This window comes from Sapajus apella, unplaced genomic scaffold, assembly GCF_009761245.1.
Source record: "Sapajus apella isolate SASKATOON/1434 unplaced genomic scaffold, GSC_monkey_1.0 scaffold33, whole genome shotgun sequence".
Classification (NCBI taxonomy): Eukaryota; Metazoa; Chordata; class Mammalia; order Primates; family Cebidae; genus Sapajus; species Sapajus apella.
Window position 1 is genome coordinate 870,803 of NW_022436973.1, and position 14,011 is coordinate 884,813.

Consider the following 14,011-nt stretch of genomic DNA (forward strand, 5'->3'; position numbering starts at 1 on the left):
TTTGAGACGGAGTTTCACTCATGTTACCCAGGCTGGAGTGCAATGGCACGATCTCGGCTCACCGCAACCTCCGCCTCCTGGGTTCAGGCAATTCTCCTGCTTCAGCCTCCTGAGTAGCTGGGATTACAGGCACGCACCACCATGCCCAGCTAATTTTTTGTATTTTTAGTAGAGATGGGGTTTCACCATGTTGACCAGGATGGTCTTGATCTCTTGACCTCGTGATCCACCCGCCTCGGCCTCCCAAAGTGCTGGGATTACAGGCTTGAGCCACCGCGCCCGGCCTTCCATTAAGGGACTTAAGAGGACAATAGCTTTTAAGTCCTTGAGACCCAGGAGAAAGTCAGCAGCATTAGCATCACCAGGGAACCAATTAGAAATGCTAATTATCCAGTCTCACCCCAAACCTCCTAAATCACTCTCTAGGTGATTCTGATGCACGTTAAAGTTTAGGAGCTACTGCTGTAGACTTAAAGAGTGGGGATAAGGAAACCTCACCCTAACCTAATAGTATACCAGGTATGCTGTAACTTCATAATATATTAAAAGAATCTGATAGCCAAGAATGTAGGAAGATACTTTGTTCTTTCTTACATGTATATTTCTGACTTAAGGTCTTCCAGGGTTTCCGGAAAGGTAGGCATCTGGGCTTCTATTACAGCATTTCCCAAACTATTTTCTATGAAGCAGTCATTTTCTGCAAGATGGCATTAGATGTTCTTTGAACAAACAAAGTAAGTTTTTGGAACACTGCACTCTGTACCCTACTTTTACGGAGTTGCTAAGTGTAGCTGTACACTGTTGTATACTAGATGGCAGGTGGGTGATGTGATTAGTGCCTCAGTGTCTGCAGTCAGATCACTTGGGTCCAATCCTAACTTAGCCCCTCAGCAAAGTGATACAAGGTTTTGTTCCTCCTAGTAAGGTTCATGGACCAGCAGCATCAGCAAGACCTGAAGAATTCCCATCCCCATCACAGACCCTGTGAATCAAGGTCTGAATTTTTAACAGGATCCCCAGGTGGTTTGTATGCTGTAGTTTGAGAAGTACTACTAAAAGCGATATTGCTTGACTGCTCTCTGCCTCAGTTTCCTTATTCATTAAATAAGAATCACTAATAGGATCTATCTCACACTTTTTATCAGGCCTCACAATCCTGAGGACGGTTTGTTAAAACAAAAATGGCCAGGCCCCATTCCCAGAGTTCCTGATTCATTAGGTCTAGGAATTTATTCGACGGGGCTAGAGAATTCACGTTTTTAACAGTTTCCCAGGGGATGCTATTGCAGCCCATCTGGGGACCATGGTGTGAGAACCATAGCTCTAGATTTTTCTAAGAGCATTTCTGTCTCTAGGCCAGACCTGTTTTCCTCCATGAAGTATACTATTTCAATGCTCGACTTAGTGTTTATGTTTTACTCTTTCTACTGTTTTTAGAATCTTAACCCAGCCTATAAATTCCTCTGGGCAGAAATTATACCTTCCACACTCTCTCATTTTCTGTTTTGTAAAATCATGAGTACATTTTCAGCATGATTAATAATAGAACGGGGAAAGGGGGAAAAGGCTCAGACTATCAACATCTCCAAATGGAAATCAGCCCTAGAATTTTCTTATAAATTTACATTTCTAACAAGTCCCCAGATGAGGCTGATGCTGCAGGTTCAGGGACCACTCTTTGAGAAGAACTTTGACAGGGACTTTAAGAGGACCAAGTGAATAGTCTATTATGTAAGCCAGTAACACAGTGGCTGGCACAAAGTCAGCCCTCAAAACTGTTAGTTAATGTGACTTTTACTTGGTAAACACTCAGATAAATCCTGTTGCATTGAACAAAATGTTTTTCAAACCTGGCTATGGAGTGCTTTATTCGTGTGAGATGGAGTGGCATTTCACAGGGCGCAGTGCCTAAATGCAGGTGTGCTCACGCCTTCTGGTGCTGCCAGTGTTCTGCTAAGGTCAGTTCCCGGCCCCGTGTTTAAAAAAAAGCAGATTTAGAAACAGAGTGCCAGCAAATTTCAAGGCAGTAGCTCATTGGATTTCAGGAAACCCAATGTATAATTTACTGTAGGGTAGGAAAGTGCCAGGTGGAATGCATGCTAGTAGTGTCCTGGACAGATCCCTTTTGCTAGCAAGTGCCCTCAACCCTGGAGCACTGGGCATGTTGGCTGCTAAAGCCTCACAGCTTCCTTTCCCCAGAGACCTGCCCTCAGTCAGGTAAGTAGCTTCGTCCTCTGTCTACCTGGAGAGCCCTGACCAATGACTGATGGACACAGTAGTGCAACCACAACGTGCCGTCAACTCTGGGATACACTTCATGCTCCGTGGCTCCTTGTGGGACCAGGCTGGAGCTTGACTCCAATTGTGACCCCATCCTTGCTTAGCTCCTTTTCTCTATCCTTTACATCCTTTCTCCTGAGAGCACTTGATAAATCTCCATCTGTCAAAGTCTGCTTCCAGTGAGCCCAACCAGAGACATCACCTGTCAGGGCCCACTGGGACATTTGTTGAGTTGACTCGTGGAATCAGAGGACCAGAAGGTGATTCCACTTTAGAACAGCACACATATAGGCTTAAAAATCTTACCGCAGAAGGAAAAGAATCATGCCCTGAAATTTCAGAGGAAGGATATAGTTATGTCTGAAAAACTACTGCAGGAGCCAGAAGAAAATTTCCAAAAAGCCAAGTGGTAGGTAAGGGCCTGATCTGATGGAAATTTTCCTGGGCTTCTGTATGCACTCATCCATGCCATGCTTCTTTGTGGCATTTCCCAAGACTTCGGGCTTTCCTTCTATGTCCTGCTCCCTGTTCTGACATCCTAGCATTTGCATCTCTGTGCATTTTTATGCTGCTTGATGTCTGGGTTGGAGTCTTTACTCTCCCCCCTTGGCTCTGGCTTATGGGCTACTTGAGGCTCCTGCCACTCCCTCCCTGCTCTTCTCCCTGTACCCTCTCAAGCCTTCTCTGTTGTAGGTGGGCCTGGATTTCTGTGCACCTGTGTATTTAACAAAACTTTCTCTTGTTTTTTTTTTTTCCCCCTTTGCACTTTTCTGTTCTGCCTGTGTCTGGGGCTGAAATGGCAGCTGGGATCTGTGCTTCTTACACATTCATGGTGCTTAAATCCCTTCTTCATGTTGCCTTAGCATTCTGACATCGGAGACTTTCACCATTTGATTATCTACTTGCTGGTCTTATAGAATCACCCTGATTTCTGTTCCTGGGTTCCTGGTAGCCTGCCTTGACCTTTAGCTCATGCCTGCCCTTCCCTGCCTTGTCTTGAGCAGTCGTACTCATGGGCCCTTCTCATCTAGGCTCATCTCTCTGAACTTGACCTCTGTTTCTCCTTGCCAATGGCCCATCACAGTGCTATTTCCTATCATGACTCTAGGCCCTCCTGCTCGTCCCTGTCCTGCTGTTGCCTGCTCCCAATATGACAAGTGTGATTATCAAAAGGCCTATTTTCCGGAGATTTTATAAGACAACCTGCAATTTCCTATCTTTCAATAAGATAAAGCCTGTTGGTTCAGAAGCTAAACAGAAAAAATGTGAATTGTTCAGGTGGACACCCTTAATCCTCCCTGGCCCTGCCAGAATCTGACATCATTAAGAAGAAAAGTAAATAATACTGGAGGTGACTTCAAAATAAAATTTAAACTAAATGTGAAAAATGAATGTTTTGCATGTAGCCAGGCTTTTTCTCGTTAGTTTCTTATTGCTACTGTAACAAATTCCACAAGTGTAATGACTTAAATTTATTTATTTATAGTTGTGGAGATGAGAAGTCACAAGTGGATTTCAGTGGGCTAACATAAGGGTGTTGGCAGGCTTTTGGCAGGCTACATTCTTTGCAGAGCATCCAGCAGAGAATCCATTCCTTTACCTTCCCTCTCGTCTAGAGGCTGCCTACATTCCTTGGCTCCTGGCCCCTTCCTCCATCTTCAAACCAGTGATGGCATCACTCTGACTTCCCCTGTCCCACATCTCTGCTTCTGGCTCTCCTGCCTTACTCTTTCATATATAGAGACTCTTGATTAAATTGGGCTCAGGAGATTAATCAAAAATGATCTCTCCCCATTTCAAGATTCTTAACCTAATCATAGCTTCAGGGTCTCTTTTGCCACATAAGGTCACATATTCCCAGGTTCTGGGGACTAGGATGTTGGCATCTTTGGGGGGCTGTCAGCCTGTCTACCACACTTTTTATGGCTTATTTCACAATTAATTTGAGCTCTGCTAACACGAGAGCTCTGCGAACCCTAGAATATGTGCCTTCATGTGCTGTTTTACATGCCTTCTCATTGATTCCCCACAATAACTTTATATAGTGGGCACCATTTTCAAATCTGTTTTGTAGATGAGGAAACCGAAGCTCAGAGAAATGAAATCACCACCCAAGTTTGCACAAACCGAGGTTTTACCTTGATTCGTTTTATCAGTAGTCCCTATTCTGTCTGTCTTTAGCTCCATCCCTGTTTTCTTATAGGCAGCTAGGTAACAGGAACCTCCTGGGAGCTCACCTGTGACCACTGGTGAGCCGGTCACATCCAGGAGAGGTCACCTGGGATTTAGAAACAATTGCATATGAGGACTTTTATACCAGATGGGCTTGTATATTTGTACATTTTCCCCCCTAGATTTCTATATATTTCTTTATTCTTAATATTTTTATAAACATCGATTATTTTGGTTTTTGTAAATTTTATCAAATAGATGGTAGGCCATTCAGTCTGAAACGTCAGCTCTCAGTTTAGTCCAGGGAAGTGACCTCCTTTATCTCGGGATCAGATTTCATTCCATTCATTGCGTTCTCTTCTGTGGGAGCTCCCGTTACTTACAGGGTTGTTGTCTGTTGCTCATTTTCTTGATCAGTTTGCCTCTCTCCACTTTATTTTATCATTGCTTTCTTTGCCATCTGGGTTATTTTTTCAGGCCTGTCCTCCAGGTTGCTGGTTTTCTGCAACATTGATCCTGCTCTTTACTTCTAAAGCCATGTTGACATCTGCAAATGGCACTGTTTCTTGGCCTCAATTCTTCCCTTGGCTCCTCCAGGGAGGTTTATCTTCTCTCTTAGTATTTTTCCTTGTTGCCTCACCTCTTAGCCCATGTTCTGTGGAGCCCATGTGTTGGCATCACTCTCAGTCTCTCCTTTTTAATCTCCCAGATTTCTTGGCTGTTCAGAAGTTGGACATCCAAGGCGTAGCTCTGTGTTTCATGGGCTTTGGGTGGGCATGCGCATTTTGCTTATTTCTTTCTACTTCTTATGCAACATGAATACATCCCTCGGCCCTTTTATTGCTCAGCTAATAAATTGGTAGCAAATAGCTGGCCTCATACCTGCTGCTCATACTCTCCCATACTGGGACATTGGGGCACTTTAAGAGGTAAGTGACTGGGAGTAGTTAATTCACATTGGAGCAGCCTGCATGGGATTGTAAGAGCAGAATCTGAAGCCAGATGCCAGCTCTGCAGCTTCCGAGCTGTGCAGCCTTGGGCAGGCAATTTCACTTCTCTGAGCTTCAGTTTCCTGTTATATATGAGAGAGGTGAAGAAGTGTGCCCTTATTTCTCATGGGGAACAAATGAGAAAGCATCTAAAACACTTACCACATAATAGTGTTTAGCTGTTGTTAGCTTGATAAAGAAAAGTTAAGTGTTTATGATGTTATAAACAACTCAGGTTAGAAAATATTAACCCAAAGCCTCACCACTCACTCATCCCTATCCACCATGGTGGCTCTGAACTACCTTGCTCAGCAGTGGGGAAGATGGGCTCCTTTTGATGACCCCATTTCTTCCAAGGCCCTCCCATTCATTTAGTGGCCTGTTTTCCAAATCAGGGCACATTCCTGGTGTTTGCCAGAATTTTCCCTCCTTCTTCCCTGCACTATTTTGGGAATGGGCATCGCATGTGGTGTCTTGTAGGTTCTCATAGTGAGGCCCAAGTTGTACCATCTCCTGCAAAGATGCCTCAAGGCATGAGGCAGGTGAGTGGCCATTTCAGCCCTGGTGACTTTTCTCTCCTTCCATTACCTTGTACTGGTTTTTATTTGGGCAAGCAAATAGAAACTTTTCATCTCAGAGGAGTGAAATTGCCTGCCCCAGATTGCACAGCTTGGAAGCTGCAGAGCTGGCGTTTGGCTTCAGATTCTCCTCTTGGAGCCCCATGTATGTTGCTCAGATATGGACTAACTATTCCACCTGTTGGTTAGTTCCTAGCATGGGAGGGAGTTATGGCTAACTCTCATTCTGCCGTAGCTTTTTAACAATGCCATTTATTTTTTTATTTTCGAGTATAAAGGAAATATATGTTTGAGACAGAAAGTCTGAAGAATGCCAAAAAGTAAAAAGAAGCAGCAAAATATTACCCACAATTTTCCCGTTTATCCTGGAGCAAGTCTGTCTCAGCTGCCCTTTGATGGGGGTCTAGGTTACCCTGGATTTCTGGCCTTCATGATCACTGCCTTCCCATGGTATTGGCCTCCCCTCATTTGCTGCCATAGGGCTGAGCAGTGTGGCTCTACCTGCCCCTGTGCCCCCATCCTGAGAGGTCACTGTAGAGGGTGAGGGAAGATGACATAGATGAAAGTAGGTTTTGCACATGGAGAAGCTGTCTACCTGGTGCAGGAAATGATGAAGATTGCATCTCGGGAGACAGCGAGACTCAGGGCATGAGAATCATAAGTCATAAGGTTTCTCTAAGTCCAGACAATTAAAGTAGTCAGTTTCACTTTTTTGAGAAAAAACGTTTTTAAGTTAAAGCAGGCACTGAGAATAAGGCCTTAGTAAAAAGAGTGCTTGACTTAAAATTGGAAAACCTGGATAAGGGACTCAGGTACTCTACACATTTAGTTAAACGTTTGGATTTTTCTTCTGAGAAGAGCTGCAGTCATATACACCCCAAACAAGGCTGTGAAGACACAGTGAAGATTTATACACAAATACGCAGCTCAGCGGCTGGCGCACACTAGATACACATCCAGTTAAGAACCTTAATAAACATCCACTCAAACTGCATTGACGTGCCTGTGCCTTACCAGCCCTCATAACTTGAAACTGTGAAAGACTTATTCAGACTCAGGATCTCCCACCTATAGCTCAGGATGCTGAATACAAAAGCCTATGTGTATTCACCTTGATTCTGGAAATGTCTGCCAACTTGAGGGGCTTTCAGACAAGCTTCTAAAGATGAACAGAGGCAAGTCCTGGCTTCAGTGTAAAGTGGGCAGCACTTATAGGAAAACGTGGAAAGTTTGCGTCATGCATGAGGGCTGGGTAAGCTTCCAAAGTTGGGGTGACAGTCGTGAGAACTGACCGGAGATGGCTGTGAACTGAACGTGGGTTTTTATGGAAGAGGGGGTGTCCCCAGGGAGACTGGACCTTCCAGGCACAGGAAAGGGCGTGTGCCAAAGAAGAGAGGTGTTGGAAAGGCCCTATCCTCTCCCTACTTGTGGTGATAGCTTAAGGCAGGTGGGGCTCCGCCTGTGGGGTGGGGTAGTAGGGTACCAGCCATAGGCCTAGGAGCCAGGCTGTCTTTATTCCATTTGGGTTGGGTTTTCACTAAGTCTGCTGAAGTTTGTCTGAAAGAATGCTGTGGGTTCTGCTTAAGGGAAAAATGAAAATTGGAAGGAAGGTTAAGGGGCTCCACGCCGGCCCCAAATGCAGGCTGAGCCAAGGTGTCTAGAAGAAACCTTTTCCCTCTCTTCTTACCACCAGGCAGGCCTCTGCCCTTGAATCAGCTCACTAGCAAAGCTTATTCTCATATCAGATCCTTGGCACAAACTAGCCGTGAAAACTCTTGCTCTTTTTTTTTTTTTTTTTTTTTCTCTTTTAGAGGCAGGGTCTTGCCCTGTCACCCAGGTTATAGTGCAGTGGCTTGATCATGGCTCACTGCTACCTTGAGTTCTTGGGCTCAGGCGATCCTTCCTCCTCACCCTCCAGACTATCTGAAGGTGATACTGATCTGACTTAAGGTGGGTGCCACCATGCCTGACTTAAAAAAAAAAAAAAAAATTCATAGAGGCAGGGCCTTGCTTGCTGCCCAGGCTGGTCTCAAACTCCTGGCCTCAAGTGATCCTCCTGCCTCAGCCCTTGCAAAGCACTGGGATTACAGGCATGAGCCACTGTGCCTGGCTAGAAGTCCCTTCTTACAGTTGAAAGTCCTGAGCCACAAGGGTGTGAGGATGGGTGGACATTCGTGCTGGGAGTCACTTGGAAGCCTGTGATGCTATGATTCCTCCTCTCCCTCTCTTCCTCTGTTCTGCAGCAATGGAATGGCAGGGACACTGCCCTGATGGTCACCCGTGTGGTCAACCACAGGCGCTTTTCAGCCACGGTCAGTGTGGCAGACACTGCCCAGCGGAGCGTCAGCAAGTACCGCTGTGTGATCCGCTCTGACGGTGGGTCTGGTGTGTCCAACTACGCGGAGCTGATCGTGAAAGGTGAGTACCCCCAGCCTGTGCCTCTACTGCCATGGGAGTCCGGCCTTAAAGCCCTTTTCCTCGTCTGCTGATCCTCCCCCACCTTTAGTAAAAGAAGAGATTAATTTCTAGTCACTCCCCCCCTCCCTCAAGACAAACTCTCCAAACAGGAGAAACTGTTGTAAAATCATGCAACATTGCATTGCTATTCAAAGTTCAGTCTCACATGCAGGAGCCATACGTGAAAGACTGTGGAATCTATAACACAGAAGGCATCTTCAAATTTGGCTTTATTTTGTATTTAAAGTTAGAATGAGCAAATGTCCTTGTGTTTGGGTGGCATGCTATTGCAGCGTTCTCATACTATTGTTTCTGAGGGATTTTTTTTTTTAATGAAAACTCAGTACACTGACAATATTTTGGAAGGACATTTGAAATAAATAATTCCTCACCCCACTGGCCTTGATGCAATTCTTTTCAATTTTCTTGCTCTTGTTCACCTTGAGATACTGTTTACATGCTTTCCATTAAAATATGCACATTGTCTTCTGCTTCTCTCAAAAAGCTGCTTATGCCATTTCGTTTAGGAACTTTGTAATCTTTGTTATGATGCTTAATGGTGGTATGAAATTTCATCAAATGAATTATCCTATTTTGTTAAAACCCCCCATTTGCAGTCATTTGGATAATTCCAGGTGCTTTCGTTTTTTCTTTCCTTTGTGTGTATAACAATTAACACCTCCATGGAGTTCTTCTAGAGAGAACATTTTATTCTATTGAACCAGATTATTTCCTTAGGATAAATTCCCCGGGGGTAGAGTTGGGAGGCCAAGAATATGAGCGTCTTTATGGATTTTTCTTTGTGTTGCAATATTTCTTTTGCAAAAAAATGGTTTGACAGTTTACACTGGCAACAGCAGCGTATGGATATACCCGTTCTACCAATGTTATGTTTGCCGATTAAAATTTTCATATAGCATAATTTAGTGAATGAAATAATGAAGCTGTTCATATTATGCTGTTATAGAATGAGACCTGGTGTGTTTGCAGGGAAAAACAAACCAAACCAAAACACACAAATACAAACTGCCGGTGAAGCCTTGGAGGGCTCCTGAGTTAGTTTCCTTTGTCAAAGTATGGGTAGGTGTGAAAACTTTGACCTCATTTTGCTGACCTTTTGCGACTGGGAGCCTGGGCTGACTGGACTGGGGGTTGCAGTCTGGGATTCTCTATCCTGGCCATTTTGACGTGATACAGATACTCACATGGCTGATGATGTGTCGTCATTATGGTCTCAGCTGAAATGTCATTATGTCGTCCAGAGAACTTCCCCGACCCCCTGCCCACACCTCCCTTCCCAGTGGTCACAATCCCTTGTCACTACCTGATCTCCTTTTCTGTATAGTTCATATATATATATATATATATATATAGCACTTTAGGTTCTGGGGTACATGTACAGAACATGCAAGATTGTTGCATAGGTACATACATGGCAATGTGGTTTGCTGCCTCCATCCCCATCACCTATATCTGCCATTTCTCCCCATGTTATCCGTCCCCAACTCTGTATACCCCCTCTGCCCCTCCCCTAGTCACCCCCAACAGACCCCAGTGTGTGATACTCGTCTCCCTGTGTCCATGTGTTCTCATTGTTCAACACCCACCTATGAGTGAGAACATGCGGTGTTTGATTTTCTGCTCTTGTGTCTCCTTGCTGAGAATGATGATTCTCAGGTTCATCCATGTCCCTACAAAGGATACGAACTCATTGTTTTTTATGGCTGCATAGTATTCCATGCTGTATATGTGCCACATTTTCCCTGTCCAGTCTTTCATCAGTGGGCATTTGAGTTGGTTCCAAGTCCTTGCTATTGTAAACAGTGCCACAATGGACATATGTGTGCATGTGTCTTTATAATAGAATGATTTATAATCCTTTGGATATATACCCAGTAATGGGATTGTTAGGTCAAATGGAATTTCTGTTTCTAGGTCCTTGAGAAATCACCACACTGTCTTCCACAATGGTTGAACTAATTTACACTCCCACCAACAGTGTAAAAGTGTTCCTATTTCTCCACATCCTCTCCAACATCTGTTGTCTTTAGATTTTTTTTAAATATATATATTTTTTTGCGTTTTAGGTTTTGGGGTACATGTGAAGAACATTGTGGCAGGATTGTTGCATAGGTACATGCATGGCAATGTGGTTTGCTGCCTTCCTCCCCATCACCTATATCTGGCATTTCTCCCCATGTTATCCCTCCCCAACTCCCCACCGCCTGCTGTCCCTCTGGTAGTTCTGCCCCACAGACTTTTTAAATTATCACCATTCTAACTGGCGTGAAATGGTATGTCAATGTGGTTTTAATTTGCATCTCTCTAATGACCAGTGATGATAAGTATTTTTTCATATGTTTGTTGGCCTCATATATGTCTTCTTTTGAAGTGTCTATTCATATCCTTTGCCCACTTTTGAATAGGTTTGTTTGTTTTTGTCTTATAAATCTGTTTTAGTTCTTTGTAGATTCTGGATAATAGCCCTTTGTCAGATGGGTAGATTGCAAAATTTTTTTCCCATTCTGTTGGTTGCCAGTTCACTCTAATGATTGTTTCTTTTGCTGTGCAGAAGCTCTGGAGTTTAATTAGATCCAATTTGTCTACTTTGGCTTTTGATGCCCATGTTTTTTGGTGTTTTAGTCATGAAGTCCTTGCCTATGTCTATGTCCTGGATGGTTTTGCCTAGGTTTTCTTCTAGGGTTTTTATGGTGTTAGGTCTTATGTTTAAGTCTTTAATCCATCTGGAGTTAATTTTAGTGTAAGGTGTCAGGAAGGGGTCCAGTTTGTGCTTTGTGCACATGGCTATCCAGTTTTCCCAACATCATTTATTAAACAGGGAATTCTTTCCCCATTGCTTATTTTTGTGAGGTTTGTCAAAGATGAGATGGTTGTAGATGTGTGGCGTTGCCTCCGAGGCCTCTGTTCTGTTTCTTCTATATAGTTCTTATCACACTTTAAAATGCTGGTTTGCCTTTGTTTACTTGGGGATTTTCTGTCTCCCTTTTTAGCATCTAGGCGTTGTGAGAGGAAGGCTGTCTGCTGGGCTGGGAGTCCCCGCACTCAGCACAGTGCCTGGCACTAATTCTGAGTTTGCTGAACCACATGGAGTTGTTAGTGTGTGGCTGTTTTTGTTTGTTGGTTATTGAGATGGAGTCTTGCTCTATGGCCCAGGCTGAAGTGCAGTGGCATAATCTCGGCTCACTGCAACCCCTGTTTCCCCGGTTAAAGTGATTCCCCTGCCTCAGCCTCCCAAGTAGCCGGGACTACCACATGTGCCACCACACCTGGCTAATTTTTTGTATTTTAGAAGAGCTGGCTTTTCACCATGTTGGCCAAGCTGGTCTCAATCTCCTGACCTCATGATGCTCCCCTGTTGGCCTCCCAATGTTCTGGGATTACAGATGTGAGCCAAGTGTTTGCCTGTTTTGACTTGTATAGTCAGTCATTTCATAAGGCTCCACTTTAAAAAAATGTGTGGGATGGTAGATGAGTGAATGAATTATTGGCCTCAGCAGGAGTTTATTTCCTCACCATAATGGCATGAACACTTAACCCAAAGATCAACAAATTAGGCAGTCATGAACAAAACAACTAAAAAAAAATCTTTAAATTTGTTTACACGAAATGCCATTAACACAGAAAAGAAGCCAGCACTTTGATGGCATTAGGCTCCTATCTTCGCTTTGTTGGTGCCGTAAGATTAGCTTCTGTGACATGGAGGCTACTGCAGGCCTTTCAGGCACTCAGTGAACGTGTAATTTCAGGAGCTCTCCTGCTGGAACGCACCTTATACCTTTTATGTCTGGGGTCTCACACTAGATTGGGAACCCCAGGAGAGAGTGCACTGCATTCGCTCTTGCTCCTCATGGTCTTGCTAGCACGTTGCATGTATACGGGACAAAGTTGGTGCAAAGAGAATGTGACCAATGTCTGTGGGAGTTAGTGTAGCACTCCGAAATTCTCATGCACAGACAAATGGAACCAGAAAACTCTTAGTTTACTCTTTCCTTATATGCTCCCATTCAGGGGCAGGATGGGAGCTATGGGAAGAGAAACCGAGAGGCTACTGGGACAGATGGTGTGGTGGAGCCTCCTTGCTTTATTCAGAGGGGTGGCCAGGGTTTACTGGGACACTGCCTTGACCTCTGCTGGCTGTGCATCCTGGGCCAGAGTCAAGAGGAAGGGCCAGCGCTGGCCCGGGATACAGTAGCCAGGCCTGGCAATATGACTCTGCAGCTGCCACTGCCCTAAAGCCCCTCATCTGCAGCCCTTGCCACTCCAGCGTAGGGAGTGTGGGGTGCTGGGTGGCACGAGGTCTCCCTCATGTTGAACAGTAGGGGGCTGGCACTCCCTGTAATCCGGTCAATCAAGGTGTAATTTTATTACACATAAATGAAATTCATCTATGCGTTTGGCATAGGTTATCCCTTTTTTAGTGCTTACTTTTCCCCATTTAAATATTATGATGATGGTAAGCTAGGAGCTTGGTCCCTTGCACGTCCCTTCACATATGTTACCTGATTTTATCCTAATTACAGCTCTGCACATTGGGTTTCATGTAAACTCATTTCATGTGTGGGGAACCAGCACAGCTAGGTTGAAAAATGGGACCATCCCAAGGGGTAAAGATGGAGAGTCGACTCATGCTCTTTTGGGCACACCTGGAGGGCTGGTGGGTTGTGGCCTTGTTGGCACCTGGTGCCACAGTGTCATGAGCAGTGCTGAAGGGGCCCAGGTACCAGGCAAGCAGGAGCCCCTGGGTCCGTCTAGCTGTCTTGCCAGTTTGACTCAGGATCTTCCCTCCCTGACTCTCAGCTCACTTCCAGATTCCTGGAGAAACACATGGAACCTACCCTTACCCCCTCCCCCGACACCCCACACACTGCTAAAGAGTTGGTGGCATCCAAACAAAACAAGGAAATAAAAGGCAGCAATCCCCCCAGGAGCAGAAGCAACCCGAGGAAACCTGTCACCCTGGAGTGGGTGCCCAGGGACCCATTTGAAGGCAGCAAACCTGAGCGTCTAGAAGAAACTATGTGATGAAGAATGACTCACTTACCTCTCAAGAGCTCCTTGCCTTTGCGGAGCTGGGATGCTTAAGTACTTTAATATTGAAGTATTTGTACTTGTTTAAAAAAATACGAGGGCAAGGCATTAATCCTCCTTCATTCAGAGAAGGGGGAAAATCTGAAAAACAGACCAAAAAAGAAAAAGTTTTCTCAAGGGCCAAGTGCTATTTTATGGGATGGGATCTGGACTCCTTCTTTCTGGACTGGTGTCACCCACAACCCTGGGGCATCACAGAAAGAAAACCACACCTTCAAGGTCTTCCTCCTTACAGGTTCCCACCCTTTGGTTCCAGTTCAGGGCATGAGATAACTCTGCAGCCAGGATGCTTGGATCTGAATTCCAGCCCCACCTTGTCCCAACTCTGTGACCTTGGAGATGATCAAACCTCTTGGGGCCTCAGCTGGCTCATCTGGGAACAGGGATGTGGGATTACCTCCCTCAGAGGGCGTCATGAGGATTCCA

The 14,011-nt window shown here is 44.9% G+C and overlaps 1 protein-coding gene across 13 annotated transcripts in view; it reads left to right on the top strand.

The window, feature by feature from the left end:
• Positions 1–14,011, top strand: part of PTPRT (protein tyrosine phosphatase receptor type T) — a 1,128,767-nt gene that overhangs the window by 432,632 nt on the left and 682,124 nt on the right. For all 13 annotated transcript variants that reach the window (XM_032295649.1, XM_032295654.1, XM_032295655.1 and 10 more), the window contains exon 6: positions 8,263–8,437. In XM_032295649.1, coding sequence (XP_032151540.1) covers positions 8,263–8,437 — 175 coding nt within the window. The remainder of the gene's footprint in view (positions 1–8,262; positions 8,438–14,011) is intronic.